The 12,141-nt window shown below is 43.3% G+C and overlaps 1 protein-coding gene across 1 annotated transcript; it reads right to left on the reverse strand.

Moving 5' to 3' along the window:
- Positions 1–1,987: 1,987 nt before the first annotated feature.
- Positions 1,988–4,452, reverse strand: LOC110722899. The gene is made up of 3 exons (XM_021902188.1): positions 3,829–4,452; positions 3,325–3,454; positions 1,988–2,904 (listed from the first exon to the last, which is right to left on the reverse strand). The coding sequence occupies exons 1-3, from the start codon at positions 4,450–4,452 to the stop codon at positions 1,988–1,990; spliced, it is 1,671 nt and encodes a 556-aa protein (XP_021757880.1).
- Between the last annotated feature and the right edge of the window lie 7,689 nt (positions 4,453–12,141).

Raw genomic sequence — 12,141 nt, forward strand, 5'->3', positions numbered from 1 at the left:
TGCGGTAACTATGGGAGATGAATGTGCCCATTCAAAGGTTGATCAACAACTCCCTTACATCCTCATCAATCCCCAATGCGGACATGTCGGATTGGAAGTAGTGTCTTATGGGTTTGAGGGAGCGGTTTTCCTTTAATTTATGGTATCGGGTCTTTTGTTTTTTATCGTTGAATTTTCTTTTGGGTGGTGGAGTAGGGTTGCGTGTCTGGGAGGTGGATGTGCTTGGAGTAGGTTCATCAGTGGAGGTGTTTGTTTTGCGTTTCTTAACAAGGTTTTTGAGGACTCTCGACATGATGAACTTCAAGTGCAAGGATCACAAAAAACCAATCACAAAATTCCCACAACAATCCGCAAAATCTCCAACCAAGAACTTTAATATCCACAAATCACAATTCCAATCCAAATTACCAAACAACACCAAACAACCAACAATTTCTTCTCACACAATCAACAATCACAAGAAGAACCATCAATACCACAATAGCACCTTACTACCTAAACTACCAAAATTCAAATTCCAAAATTCTCAACAAAAATGCTCACAAATGCTACAAAATAAACAAACAACATAATGTGAGGTAAAATCAAACGACAAACAACTCAATAATCAACCAAAAACCAATATCAATCATCAAAATCATCAAAGTTAGTACTACCACTATTCATGCTCATGAACAAATCAAAACTTGCAAATATATGACATAATTGAGCAATTAAAATCTAGAGAAGATGATTATACCATATATGAAGCAAGAATGAACCACTTTTAACCACCAATTTCCACTAAATAAAAAAACCCCAAATTATACCCAAGTATGGATGAGAGATATTGGAGGTTTAATTTGATGAAAGTAGTATGAATTTGATGATTTGGATGAAAATGTAGAAGGTTTTAGTGAATTTGGAGTGAAAATTTGAGTGATTTGAGTTGAAATTTTGATGAGTTGTTGAAGTGAGCGGTGCGGTCTTGAGGGTTTGAGGATGATGGGGGTCGAAGCTATGAAGGAGGAATAAGGGGAAATGAAAGAATAAAGGAAGGAAGGAAGATAAAGAGGGAAGCACGGGCTGATGCGCGCCCGCACCAGCTAGATGCGCGCCCGTACCAGACAGGTACGCGGCCGCACCAAGTGCGTGCGCGCCCGCACCTGAGCCTAGCCAAGCTCTCTCTCTTTTTTTTAAGTTCTTGGTGCGTTCATTGGTGGGTACACGAATAATGATGATGATAAACACCAACTAGAATTTCATGAACCCACCATAAAAACCCACCAAGTGCAAACTTCCTTCAACTTTAAAGCACAAAATCCTTAACTTACCTCACCAAGATTCTTACCCTTTTACCTCAAATTTCGATAAAATCGAGTATAATCACATCAAAAACCGCAAAACACCATCTCATTCTTCATGCCACTTAATGAAATTCAATCCCAAAAATGCAATCTACATATCTAATGAAGTAGAAAAGTGAAAGAAAAGAAAGTAAAAGAAGGAAAAAAATAAGAGAAATTCAAAAATCAAGAAAAGTTAGAAGTCTTCGGGTTGCCTCCCGGGAAGCGCTTGCTTATGGTCCTAAGCTCGACCCTTCCTCCAAATCATGGAGGGTCAAAGAACACCACCTTCTTCAAGGTAGCGGAAAGAGCAAATTCTTTTTCAACTTCTAGCAACCTCTTGTTGTTGCTTGATGAAACTTCTTTCAAAGACTTTTCAATTGCAAATTTTTCTTTCTGTAACTTCTTTCTCTCTCTCTTCTTCTTAGAATCACGAGCTTTCTTCTTTGGCTTGTTGCTTATTGTAGATGGTTCCTCACCATCCATACTCATGGAAACATCCTCTCCATCTTGAGGATAGAGCTCAAACCAATGAGGGATTACAACTTCCTCCTCGTCCGTAAGCTTGAGAATCATCATTTTCTCTTCACTAACCTTCTTGCCATCAAAACTTGAAAGAACATCATCACAATTATCAAGAACATCGTTAGTTGAAGAATTAATCATGCATAGATTATAAATAGAGCGAGGGGATTAGCACACATAATTCCTTGCAAAAGAGACAAAGACTCAAGCATTGGTTTCAACTCAAAGCTTTCCTCTTTCTTACCAATTCTCAAGGTAATACGGCCTCCTTTCACATCTATTAAGGCTCTTGAAGTGGCTAAGAAAGGTCTTCCTAAAATGATATGGATATGGTCATCTTCCACAATCTCAAGCACAATGAAATCAACGGGAATAGTGAACCCTCCTATCTTAAGAGGAACATCCTCAACTCTCCCCTTTGGAATCATAATAGTCCGATCGGCCAATTGAAGGGTTATGTTAGATGGGAGTAGCTCACCTAGCTCGAGTTTCTTGAAAATAGAATAAGGCATGACGCTCACACTAGCTCCAAGATCATAAAAAGCATTATTAAACATTTTCCTTTTGATCTCACATGGAATAGAGAAGTTTCCCGGATCCTCCATCTTCTTGGGCAACTCATTATGAATCAAAGCACTACAACAACTCCCAACTTCAACCGAATCAACTTCATTACACATTCTCTTCCCACTCAAAATCTCCTTATGGAACTTAGAGTACCTAGGCATTTGGGTAATTGCATCGGTGAAGGGGATAGAAATGTGAACTTCCTTGAGCATAGCAATAAACTTTCCAAATTGCTCATCAATTTTGTGCCTCAAGAATTTTTGTGGGTATAGAAGGTCGGGTCTCCGCACTTCCTCACGCTCTTTCTCACTACTCCTTTTTTTCTCTTGCACCTCCTCATAACTCACACTCTTAGACTCAACCTTCTCAAATTCCACTCTTGGGTCACTCCTCTCCTCATCCTCCTCAATGGACCTAGAAGTTCCCTCATTAAGAACTCTCCCACTCCTAGTGGTGATAGAATAAACGGGTTTCTTAGGTTCCACTCCTTAAGAAGGCAAAGAGGATGGACTAGCACAATCCTTTAGAGTGTTGGCTATTTGGGTTATTTGTGTCTCAAGCAATTTGTTATGAGTCATCATCTCATTAAATTTCTTGTCACTCACCGCCATGTATGTGTTGATGATCTTGGTTTGGTTATCAATCATTTATTCCAAATTTGTCTTAAATGATGATGGTTGGGAATAAGAATTTTCACCATTGCCTTGAGGCTTTGGAGCAAAACCGGGTGGGGGTCCCCTTTGGTTGTTATTTTGAAAACTTCCCCGATTTTGGTTGTTGTTCCAATTGCCACGGCCTTGATTATTGCCACCTTTATGATAATGATTACCAAAGCCTTAAGATTGACTTTGGTTACCATACCCATGGCTCGGGTTTTGATTACTATAGCCTTGGTTGTTATAGTTACCTCGAAAACCTTGGTTTCCTTGGTTCCTATAGCCTCCATTGTTGTAGTTATCGAAACCACCTTGGGGGTGAGAATTCCTATTACTAAAATTCTTAGGTCCATCAAACCTTTGACCACCATTAAACTTAGACTGAAAGTTCACATGTTCACATTCATTAATTTCAACATCATCACATCCATCAACAAAAGTTTGAGAACACATGGAAGAATCATGATCATAAGATCCACAAAATCACAAAATAGACAACCACTTGGCATATAATTAGAAGTAGAAGGAGAAGAGTTAGAAAGTGTACCTCTCCCTTTAGATTGGGAGGGAAGACTCAATGAATTCGTAGAAACACTCTCAAGCTTTGCTTTGATAGACGTCACTTCCTTCCCTAGATTTGAAATTTAGGAGGACAAGTTGTTAATCGCGTTGAGATGATCCACCGAATAAACCGTCGAGCCACTCTTGCTCGTAGACTCCCTCTCTCCTTCTTGCCAATCTCTATAGTATCTCACCACATCCTCAATTATGTCAACTACCTCTTCTTCTGTCCTATTCATTATAAGACCTCCGGCTCCTCCATCTAGGCATGACTTGCCTTGAGCACTCAAGCCTCCATAGAAAATTTGTATCACTTGATAGGTAGGAATTCCATGATGTGGACACTCTCTTTGATACTCCTTGTACCTCTCCCATGCTTCATAGAGATTCTCATTAGGCCTTTGTTTGAATCCTTGGATCAAGGCTCTAGCCTCCGCCGTCTTCTTTTGTGGGTAAAAGTGAGACAAGAAAGCTTTGGTGACTTCATCCCACGTCCTAAGGGAATTTGGCTTAACTTCTTTATCCAACCACTTTAAGGCACGACCAATAAGAGAAAAGGGAAACAACTTTAGCTCAATTAACTCTTGAGAAATGTCGTTCACCTTGATAGTATTACAATACTTCTCAAATTCCATTAGGTGATTCAATGGGCTCTCACTCTTGGCTCCACTAAATTGCCTCCTTTCTATCAAAGTAATCATGGCTGGTCTAATTTCAAAATTGTTTGCCGGTGTTATAGGTGGAGCAATGCCACTCTCAAACCTATAAGCACCAGGAATTCCCAACTCCTTCAAAGCTACTCTTGGATTCTCTCCCATGGCTTGCTCTTATTCTTCCTCAAATTCTTCTTCACTAGAGGAACTTAGGCTCAAAGACCGGTTGGCTACCCTTCTTCGTGAAAGAGTTCTTTCTATTTCCGGATCCAAAGGAACTAAGGTCCTAACACGAGTTCTACTATGAATGCAAAAACTCAAAAGAAATTGTTAGTAACACGGCTACAAGTGTAGCCTAAAAGAAAGAAGAAAAATCTTTTTGTATTTTTGAATAAGATGGAATAGACTCAACAACAATACACAATCACAACACCATTCCCCGGCAACGGCGCCATTTTTGACGTGGGTCGAGACTAGGTCGTTGAAACTAACCCCTACCCAAGGACAAACAAAATTCGTAAACACTCAACACACCCCTACACAAGTATAATGGTAAGTTGAGGGTCGAACCCAAAGGAATGGTGGGCTATCATCTATTGTCTATGGTCAAGCTATTCCGAAATGTAATGATTGGGTGTGAATGTTATGCTAGGACAAAGACGACTAATAACGAGAACAAATCAAATATAATAAACATTAGGGCTAGGTTCCACATGTAATCATAACGAATTCAACTAATTAGGAGGTCAAATTGACTAAGTTAAGCAATGTGAGGGAAAATCAATCATGCAACCAAAAGAGCATATCAAGCTATTCTCCTAGAGGTCTAACTAGCGTCAACTACGATAAACTCTAGCTAGGAAACATCACAAGACACCTCAATCGTTAAATGCAAGCCACAAATCAATGGTCCGTATCAATGCAAACTTACAATGCAATCTAGTGCAACAATCAAAGTAAGCTACTCTTTAATTAATCACACACATGCACATGATCATCAACCAATTTAATCACATAGTCAACTCCATCAATTTTCCCCAATTAACTTTAATCCATTACTCATACATGCTTCACCATTACCCTAGCAAGCAATCTAGTCACTAGCCATTGAAATCAAAATCAAAGCAACACTAAGCAACAAATTCATCATGATCAAATCAAACAAGCTAAATTCAAACACAAATCAATCAAACTTCAATCAAACTTGAACATTCAACAAACAATTTAAATCAAACTAAAGATCAAACTAAAGACTACGTTAAAGAAAAGGAATCCTTACAAACTTGATCAAAAATCAAAGGAAATGGAGAAATCTTCAATCATCAACAATCCACCATGAAATTCTCTCTCTAAAAATCAGAGTTTCTCTCTCTAAAAATCTCTCTAATTTTTTATCTAAAATTGATTCTAATTCTATTCTCATTCTCTCCCTCCTAAAATAGAAGGAAAAACTATATATAGGAAAAATACAAAAGAAGTGTTAGTTAGATCGTCCCAAAAGAAACCCTGGAAGGCGCGGTCGCATCAGAGGAGAGGCGCGGCCGCGGGAAAAAGGTACGGAACAGGGGCCCTGGCAGGCGCGCCCGCACCCGCACTAGGCGCGCCCGCGCCACCCAGTTGCGCGGCCGCACCACCCTCGTGCGTGCCCGCACCTGGCAACAGGGGAGCCCCCCCTCTTCTTCGTCCAAGCTCTTCCTCGTGCGCTCGTCTTTATGATGATGATGAACACCAAGGTAGGCAGTCTTGAAGGGGCCATTTTGGTGGGTTCATGGCAAAGATGACGCCCCCACCGCATACGTGCACCGATCTCTTGACTTGCTCTTTGCGTTCCTTCAAACTTGAAGTTCCAAAAGGCGAACATGAGGCATCCAAATTGATGAGAAATATGAGAGGAAGGCTCGGGAATCCTTGGAAACATGATCATAACCTAAAAACAAACGAAAACAAACAAGAAAAAGGGAAAAAAGAACAAATACACAAAGAAATGCAATCTCCTGCAATGCTTCCTGCTGTGCTGTTTGCTGGCTGCTGCAATCTGCTGCTGGTTGCTGTTGCTTGCTGCTTGATGTTGTTGCTGGTCTGCAATGCTTATTGCTGTTCTGTGCCTCTGCTGCTCTGTTGTCTGCCTTGCTGTTTTTTGCTGCTGTTTTGTGCTTTATTTTCTGCAGTTGAGGCTAGCTTTGGTTCTTTTTTTGCTGTCTTTTTGTTGTATTAGTTTTCTTGTCTGTTTGCAGGCTTGTCTGCTACTGACTGTTGGTTTTGGTGTCTTTTGGGTGTTTGGTTTTGTTGTTTTTCTGGTTGTTTGTTGTCTGGTCCTGGTTTCCGGAACCCTTCCTAGAAGGTGGCCGGAAATCTGAGTCCAGTTGTTCTAGGTCCTTCCTAGAACCCTTCCTAGAAGGTGGCTAGGTTTGGATCTAGAACTGGTTGTGGGGTTGGCCTATTGTTTTCAGGTCTTTTGGTGTTCTGGTGGTAGTTATAACTTAGATTTTGTAAGTTGTAAATTTCTCTCTTTGGTAATAAAATCTTATTTTCCAAAAAAAAAAAAACTACGGAAAGCACAAACTAACAAAATACAGAACAAAACTAAGGATAAACTAAGGAAAAGGGCTATAAAATAGCATGAATATCATCCTAAAAGAGGCCAAATGAGTGCCATAAATGACGCTCATCAATAGGAAGTGGGAATTGACATATACGATTAGGGACAAGGAAAGTAGGGAGCCGCCAACAAGTTTTTAAGGAACTTGTAAACCGTTCACGGATTATAAAAAAAAAAAGGGCAACCACGATTAAGGGACAACGAAAGGCAACAACGATTAACCCGTGAAAGTTACACCCCATTCATAATCCATGAGATTACTAACTCCATATGGTTCGTAACCACAAAAGGAGGATCGGGGATGATGGTACAAAGTGAGTCATGGATTCACATTCGCCCGTATTGGCCTCTACTCGATTCTTATAGTGAAAAGTGATTCCTACAATCTCAAAGGCATGCAAACAAAGATTCAATTTGCTCCAAACTATTAATAAACTAAATTGGTTGAATCAATGCAACATATAATTCTAAAATATCGTGATCACTTGATTAAACAACAAGATTAAAAAGGGACCTAAATCGGTTGTCCAAATTATCTTATTAGGCGTGATTTTCAGTTACATATTCCCTTTAAACATGCAATATGGTGATTGATTAGGGGATTTTTATCCACCAATCACCGTCTGACAAGTGGACCAACCAGGTTCCGCCACGTGTCCTTCACGTAGGCCAATAGGAGCCTGCCACGTGTCAATCACAGATACGTCCTCTACGGACCAATTGAGACACGCCACGTGTCCACCCATGCCAAATGGGAAAACCGGCCAACAAGGCCCAATCCTGTTTAGAGGCCCGGTCAGCCCTAGGTTTACCCTAAACCTAGAGAGTGGCACGCTTCTCAAGACTATAAATACTTAATTAATCCTCATTAAAGGGGATCAAGCAATTAATCTTACCAGAAGAACGGAACAGAACAGAAACGTTACGGAACACACTAATAACCGGCTGATCTCGCTAACAAAGCAGATTACCAACATTAAACTCTCTCACCTAGAGAGACCTTATTACTTTAATTTCCGCATTAATTACTCCTTAATCAGGTACTAACTTGACCGTTGGAGGCGGAGCTCTCAGGAGTCTCCGTTATTTTGCAGGTACAGGCGTCCGGTTCCAGTCTCGGAATTGTAACTCTCCCGCAGGACATCAGAAAACCCCGAAACATTTGGCGCCGTCTGTGGGGAGAGTACTTCAGAGATGGCATCCAAGTCTGTACCGACTCCTGAAGAAAGGCGTCCCCTAAACGACCCTCAAGTTCAGTCGGACCATGACACCGAAAGTGAATTTGAAGTTGAAACTCATACAGCTCCAGACGGGACCCTAAGGGCCCGACGTACCCGTCATACCGAAAGGAGGGAACGGGAGCATCTTCAAACAGGAAGCGAGCCAGCAGGCGCACCGCCTGCTCGGCAACAGCCGACTGATGGGTCTGCTCCCATCACAAGGAACGAACTCATGACCTTCATGAGGGACTTCAAGGGAGAGATTCAAGAGTTGATCAACAAGAAGCCGCCTGCTTCAGTCAAGGAGCAGTCGGCCAAGAAACCTTCCACTTCACTAAAGAGGAAGCCAGTTCAAGGGCGAGAGGCGACTCCTCATCCTAAATCTAGGAAGCGGGAGCCACCTGCCCTTGATTTCACAAAATTCCGTTATCCTACAGGAAATAGGAAACCGGTTCGTCATATTCAGGCGGACAGGTCAAAGCAAACATTCACAGATGCTCGGCTACTGCTAGAGCAGAAGAAGAGTGACCGATTGTCAGAGTCGGCTTCTACTTCAGAATTTCAAGACAGTTTGCGAAATGCCTCGATGAGGCATACTCAGTCGTACCATGAGAGTCAGTCAGGCGGCACCTCCCGTCAGTCCGGCTTTCATAGTGCCCAGGCGGTACCAAACTTACCATTTGTGCCGCAACAACAGTATTTTATGCAGCCACCTCCATTTGGTGGACCTGCAGCAAAAAACGTCCAACCTATGGACTGGCAGCTACGGTTGCTTAGACTTGGTGAACAGCCGTCGACCAAAGTAAAAAATGTACTAGTAGGCGCCTATGACGGCACTACTAACCCAGAAGACCATCTGATGGCATTCACCAACCTGATGTACCTTCAAGGGTTGGATGATCCCACTTGGTGCAAGTGTTTCCCAGCGACTCTCAAGGGAATCGCACAGCAATGGTTCGGCAACCTGCCGACTGGTTGTGTAAACAGCTTCAGGACGCTTGCTCACTTCCTCAAGAAAGCTATCGGCCAAAAAGAATCAACAGGCCGACAGCTCCGATACAGATGATGCAGTCGTCTACACCATTGCAGGCGGCTTCTCAGGAGGCGGCCCCACTATTAGGGGCAACAAAGATAATATAAGGCGGTTAGATGTAAATTCCGTTCACCAAGGACGACCGTCCAAATATACATTTCCTGAGATTGTCATCACTGAAGAGGATCTAGGAGGGGTAAGGGGGCCGCATGACGACCCTCTCGTTATTGAATGTAAAGTGGCCAACCAGAGAGTTGGCCGAATCCTCATAGATACCGGGAGCTCCTCAGATCTCATCAGCAGCAAATGTCTGTCAAAACTGAAATATCAGACGGACTGCATACATCCGGCCTCCCACCCTTTAATAGGGTTTGGAGGAGGAGTCGTCCACCCACTGGGACGAGTAGATTTGCCCATTCGCCTTGGCAAAAAAGGGGAAGGACGACACATGGTAGTCCGGTTCCTAGTAGTAGAGGAACTCTCGGCCTACAACATGATTCTAGGTCGACCAACCCTGAATAATTCCAAGGCTGTTATAATCCCGTCTCTTATGTTGCTCAAGTTTGAGAGGGATAATGGAACAGTCGGCTCCCTAAGGGGAGATCAGAGGATGGCCCGAGAGTGCTATCTCTCGGATGTCAAGCCCACTGTTATGGCCACTGGGTCAAGTGGAGAAAAAACAGACCTTGACAATGTCAAGGAGAGTGCGCCTGTTCAAGAAGCAGGCGGCAAAAAGAGAAAGGCGTCCCAGACAGAGTCCGCAAGAAAAGCAAGAAAATAGCAATCATTGGCAGAGGAGCGGCCGGATGAGTTCCGCCCTCAGCCGGCTGGTGAGCATGCGGACCTGATCTTAGACGACTCACGTCCTGACCGAACAGTCAAAGTTGGGACGACTGCTCTGAGAAACCTTGGTGACGACTTTCACAACCTATTGAAAGAATACAAGGACATCTTTGCATTTGAAGTCCATGAAATGCCAAGCATTAGTCCTGATCTGGCGGTACATAAACTCGCTGTGGATCCGAAAAAGAAGCCGGTACGGCAAAAGAAGCGGAACCATGGCGAAGAGAGAAGTCAGGCGGCAGCCGCCGAAGTTAAAAAATTACTTGATGCAGGGTTCATTCGGCAATGTTACTTCCCAGACTGGGTTGCAAATGTGGTGCTTGTTAAAAAGCCGAATGGCACCTGGCGAATGTGTGTAGACTACACAGACTTAAACAAGGCGTGCCCCAAAGACAGTTACCCTCTGCCTAAAATTGATAACCTGGTCGACTCAGCGGTCGGCCATGCCTTGATGAGTTTCATGGACGCCTATTCTGGTTTCCATCAAATTCCCTTATGGAAGAAAGATCAGGAAAAGACGGCCTTCGTCACTGATCAGGGGTTATACTGTTACACGGTCATGCCGTTTGGTCTTAAGAATGCCCCGGCTACCTTCCAACGAATGATAAACACAGTGTTCTTTGATCAGATTGGGAGAAACGTCGAGGCATATATTGATGATATGATTGTCAAGACTAAACTTCAGAAAGATCATCTGTCGGACCTCCGAGAAACTTTCGCCACACTCAGGCGGCACCATGTCATGCTCAATCCCAAGAAATGTGTATTTGGAGTTGAGTCTGGGAAATTTCTCGGATTCCTTATCAATCAGAGAGGAATAGAAGCGAACCCTGAGAAGGTGCAGGCGGTCATTGACATGCAGTCGCCTCGTACCATCCGAGAGGTTCAGAAGTTAACAGGTTGTCTGGCGGCCTTGGGAAGATTTCTAAGCCGATCAGGCGACAAATGCCTATACTTTTTCCAGGCAATTAAGAAAAAGGCAAGGTTTGAATGGGGGCCGGATGCTGAGGCCGCCTTCCAGAAATTAAAAGTTCACTTGCATTCCTTGCCGAGGCTGGTCAGCCCTTTGCCCAAAGAGGTTCTCTACATGTACCTGACCGTCTCTGATCATGCGTTAAGCGTTGTTCTCCTTACTGAAAGGGACGGCTGTCAGCTCCCGGTCTACTTTGTCAGTCACGTACTGAAAAAATGCCGAGTTGAGGTATCCCCTAGTGGAGAAATTTGGTCTTGCACTCTTCATGGCTGTTAAAAAATTGAAGCCCTACTTTTTGGCACATACAGTCGTCGTGTATACAGACCAACCTATCAAGCGGCCGCTGACCATCATGGAGTCGTCAGGACGAATGATCAAATGGGCCATAGAAATACAGAGCCTCGAAGTTACTTTCGAGCCTAGAAAAGCAGTGAAGGGGCAAGCCTTTGCTGACTTTATTGTAGAGATGACTCGTCCTCCTGACTCTCAAGTTTCAGACCAAGTATGGAAGGTATATGTGGACGGAAGCTCTACTTCAAATGGTTGTGGAGCAGGCGTCATATGTCAGTCGCCAGAGGGCGAGAGATTCGAGTATGCTCTACGCTTCAGTTTTCAGGCTTCAAACAATGAGGCAGAATATGAAGCTTTACTAGCCGGGATCCGCATGTCCAAGGCGGCAGGGGCAAGAAAAATAGACGCCTGTTCCGATTCACAATTGATAGTGAGTCAGTACAATGGTGAATACGAAGCAACCCATCCGGCCATGATCAAGTATTTACAGGCGATCCGACAAGCAGTCGCCTCCCTTGAGGATTTCCATCTGATCCAAGTGCCGAGATCAGAAAACAACCAGGCGGATGCACTGTCAAAATTAGCATCATCCGCCTCCTCTGATACTCCTCGAACTGTTTTTTGGGAAGTAATGGAGAAGAGAAGCATCGAGGAAAACCCTATTGGAATCCTAGACAGAAGCTCAACCTGGATGGATTCAATCAGGGCATATCTGACAAACGGTACACTGCCGGATGATCCTCAACAGGCGGCAGCACTGAAAAAACGAGCCACCTGTTTTGAAATGATTAAGGGAGAACTTCACAAGAGGGGGTACCTTCAACCCTTCTTAAAGTGTGTTACTCCAGAAAAGGGACGAGAGATACTAGATGATCTTCACTCTGGTTACTGTGCT

Source organism: Chenopodium quinoa, unplaced genomic scaffold (genome assembly GCF_001683475.1).
Source record: "Chenopodium quinoa cultivar QQ74 unplaced genomic scaffold, ASM168347v1, whole genome shotgun sequence".
NCBI lineage: Eukaryota > Viridiplantae > Streptophyta > Magnoliopsida > Caryophyllales > Amaranthaceae > Chenopodium > Chenopodium quinoa.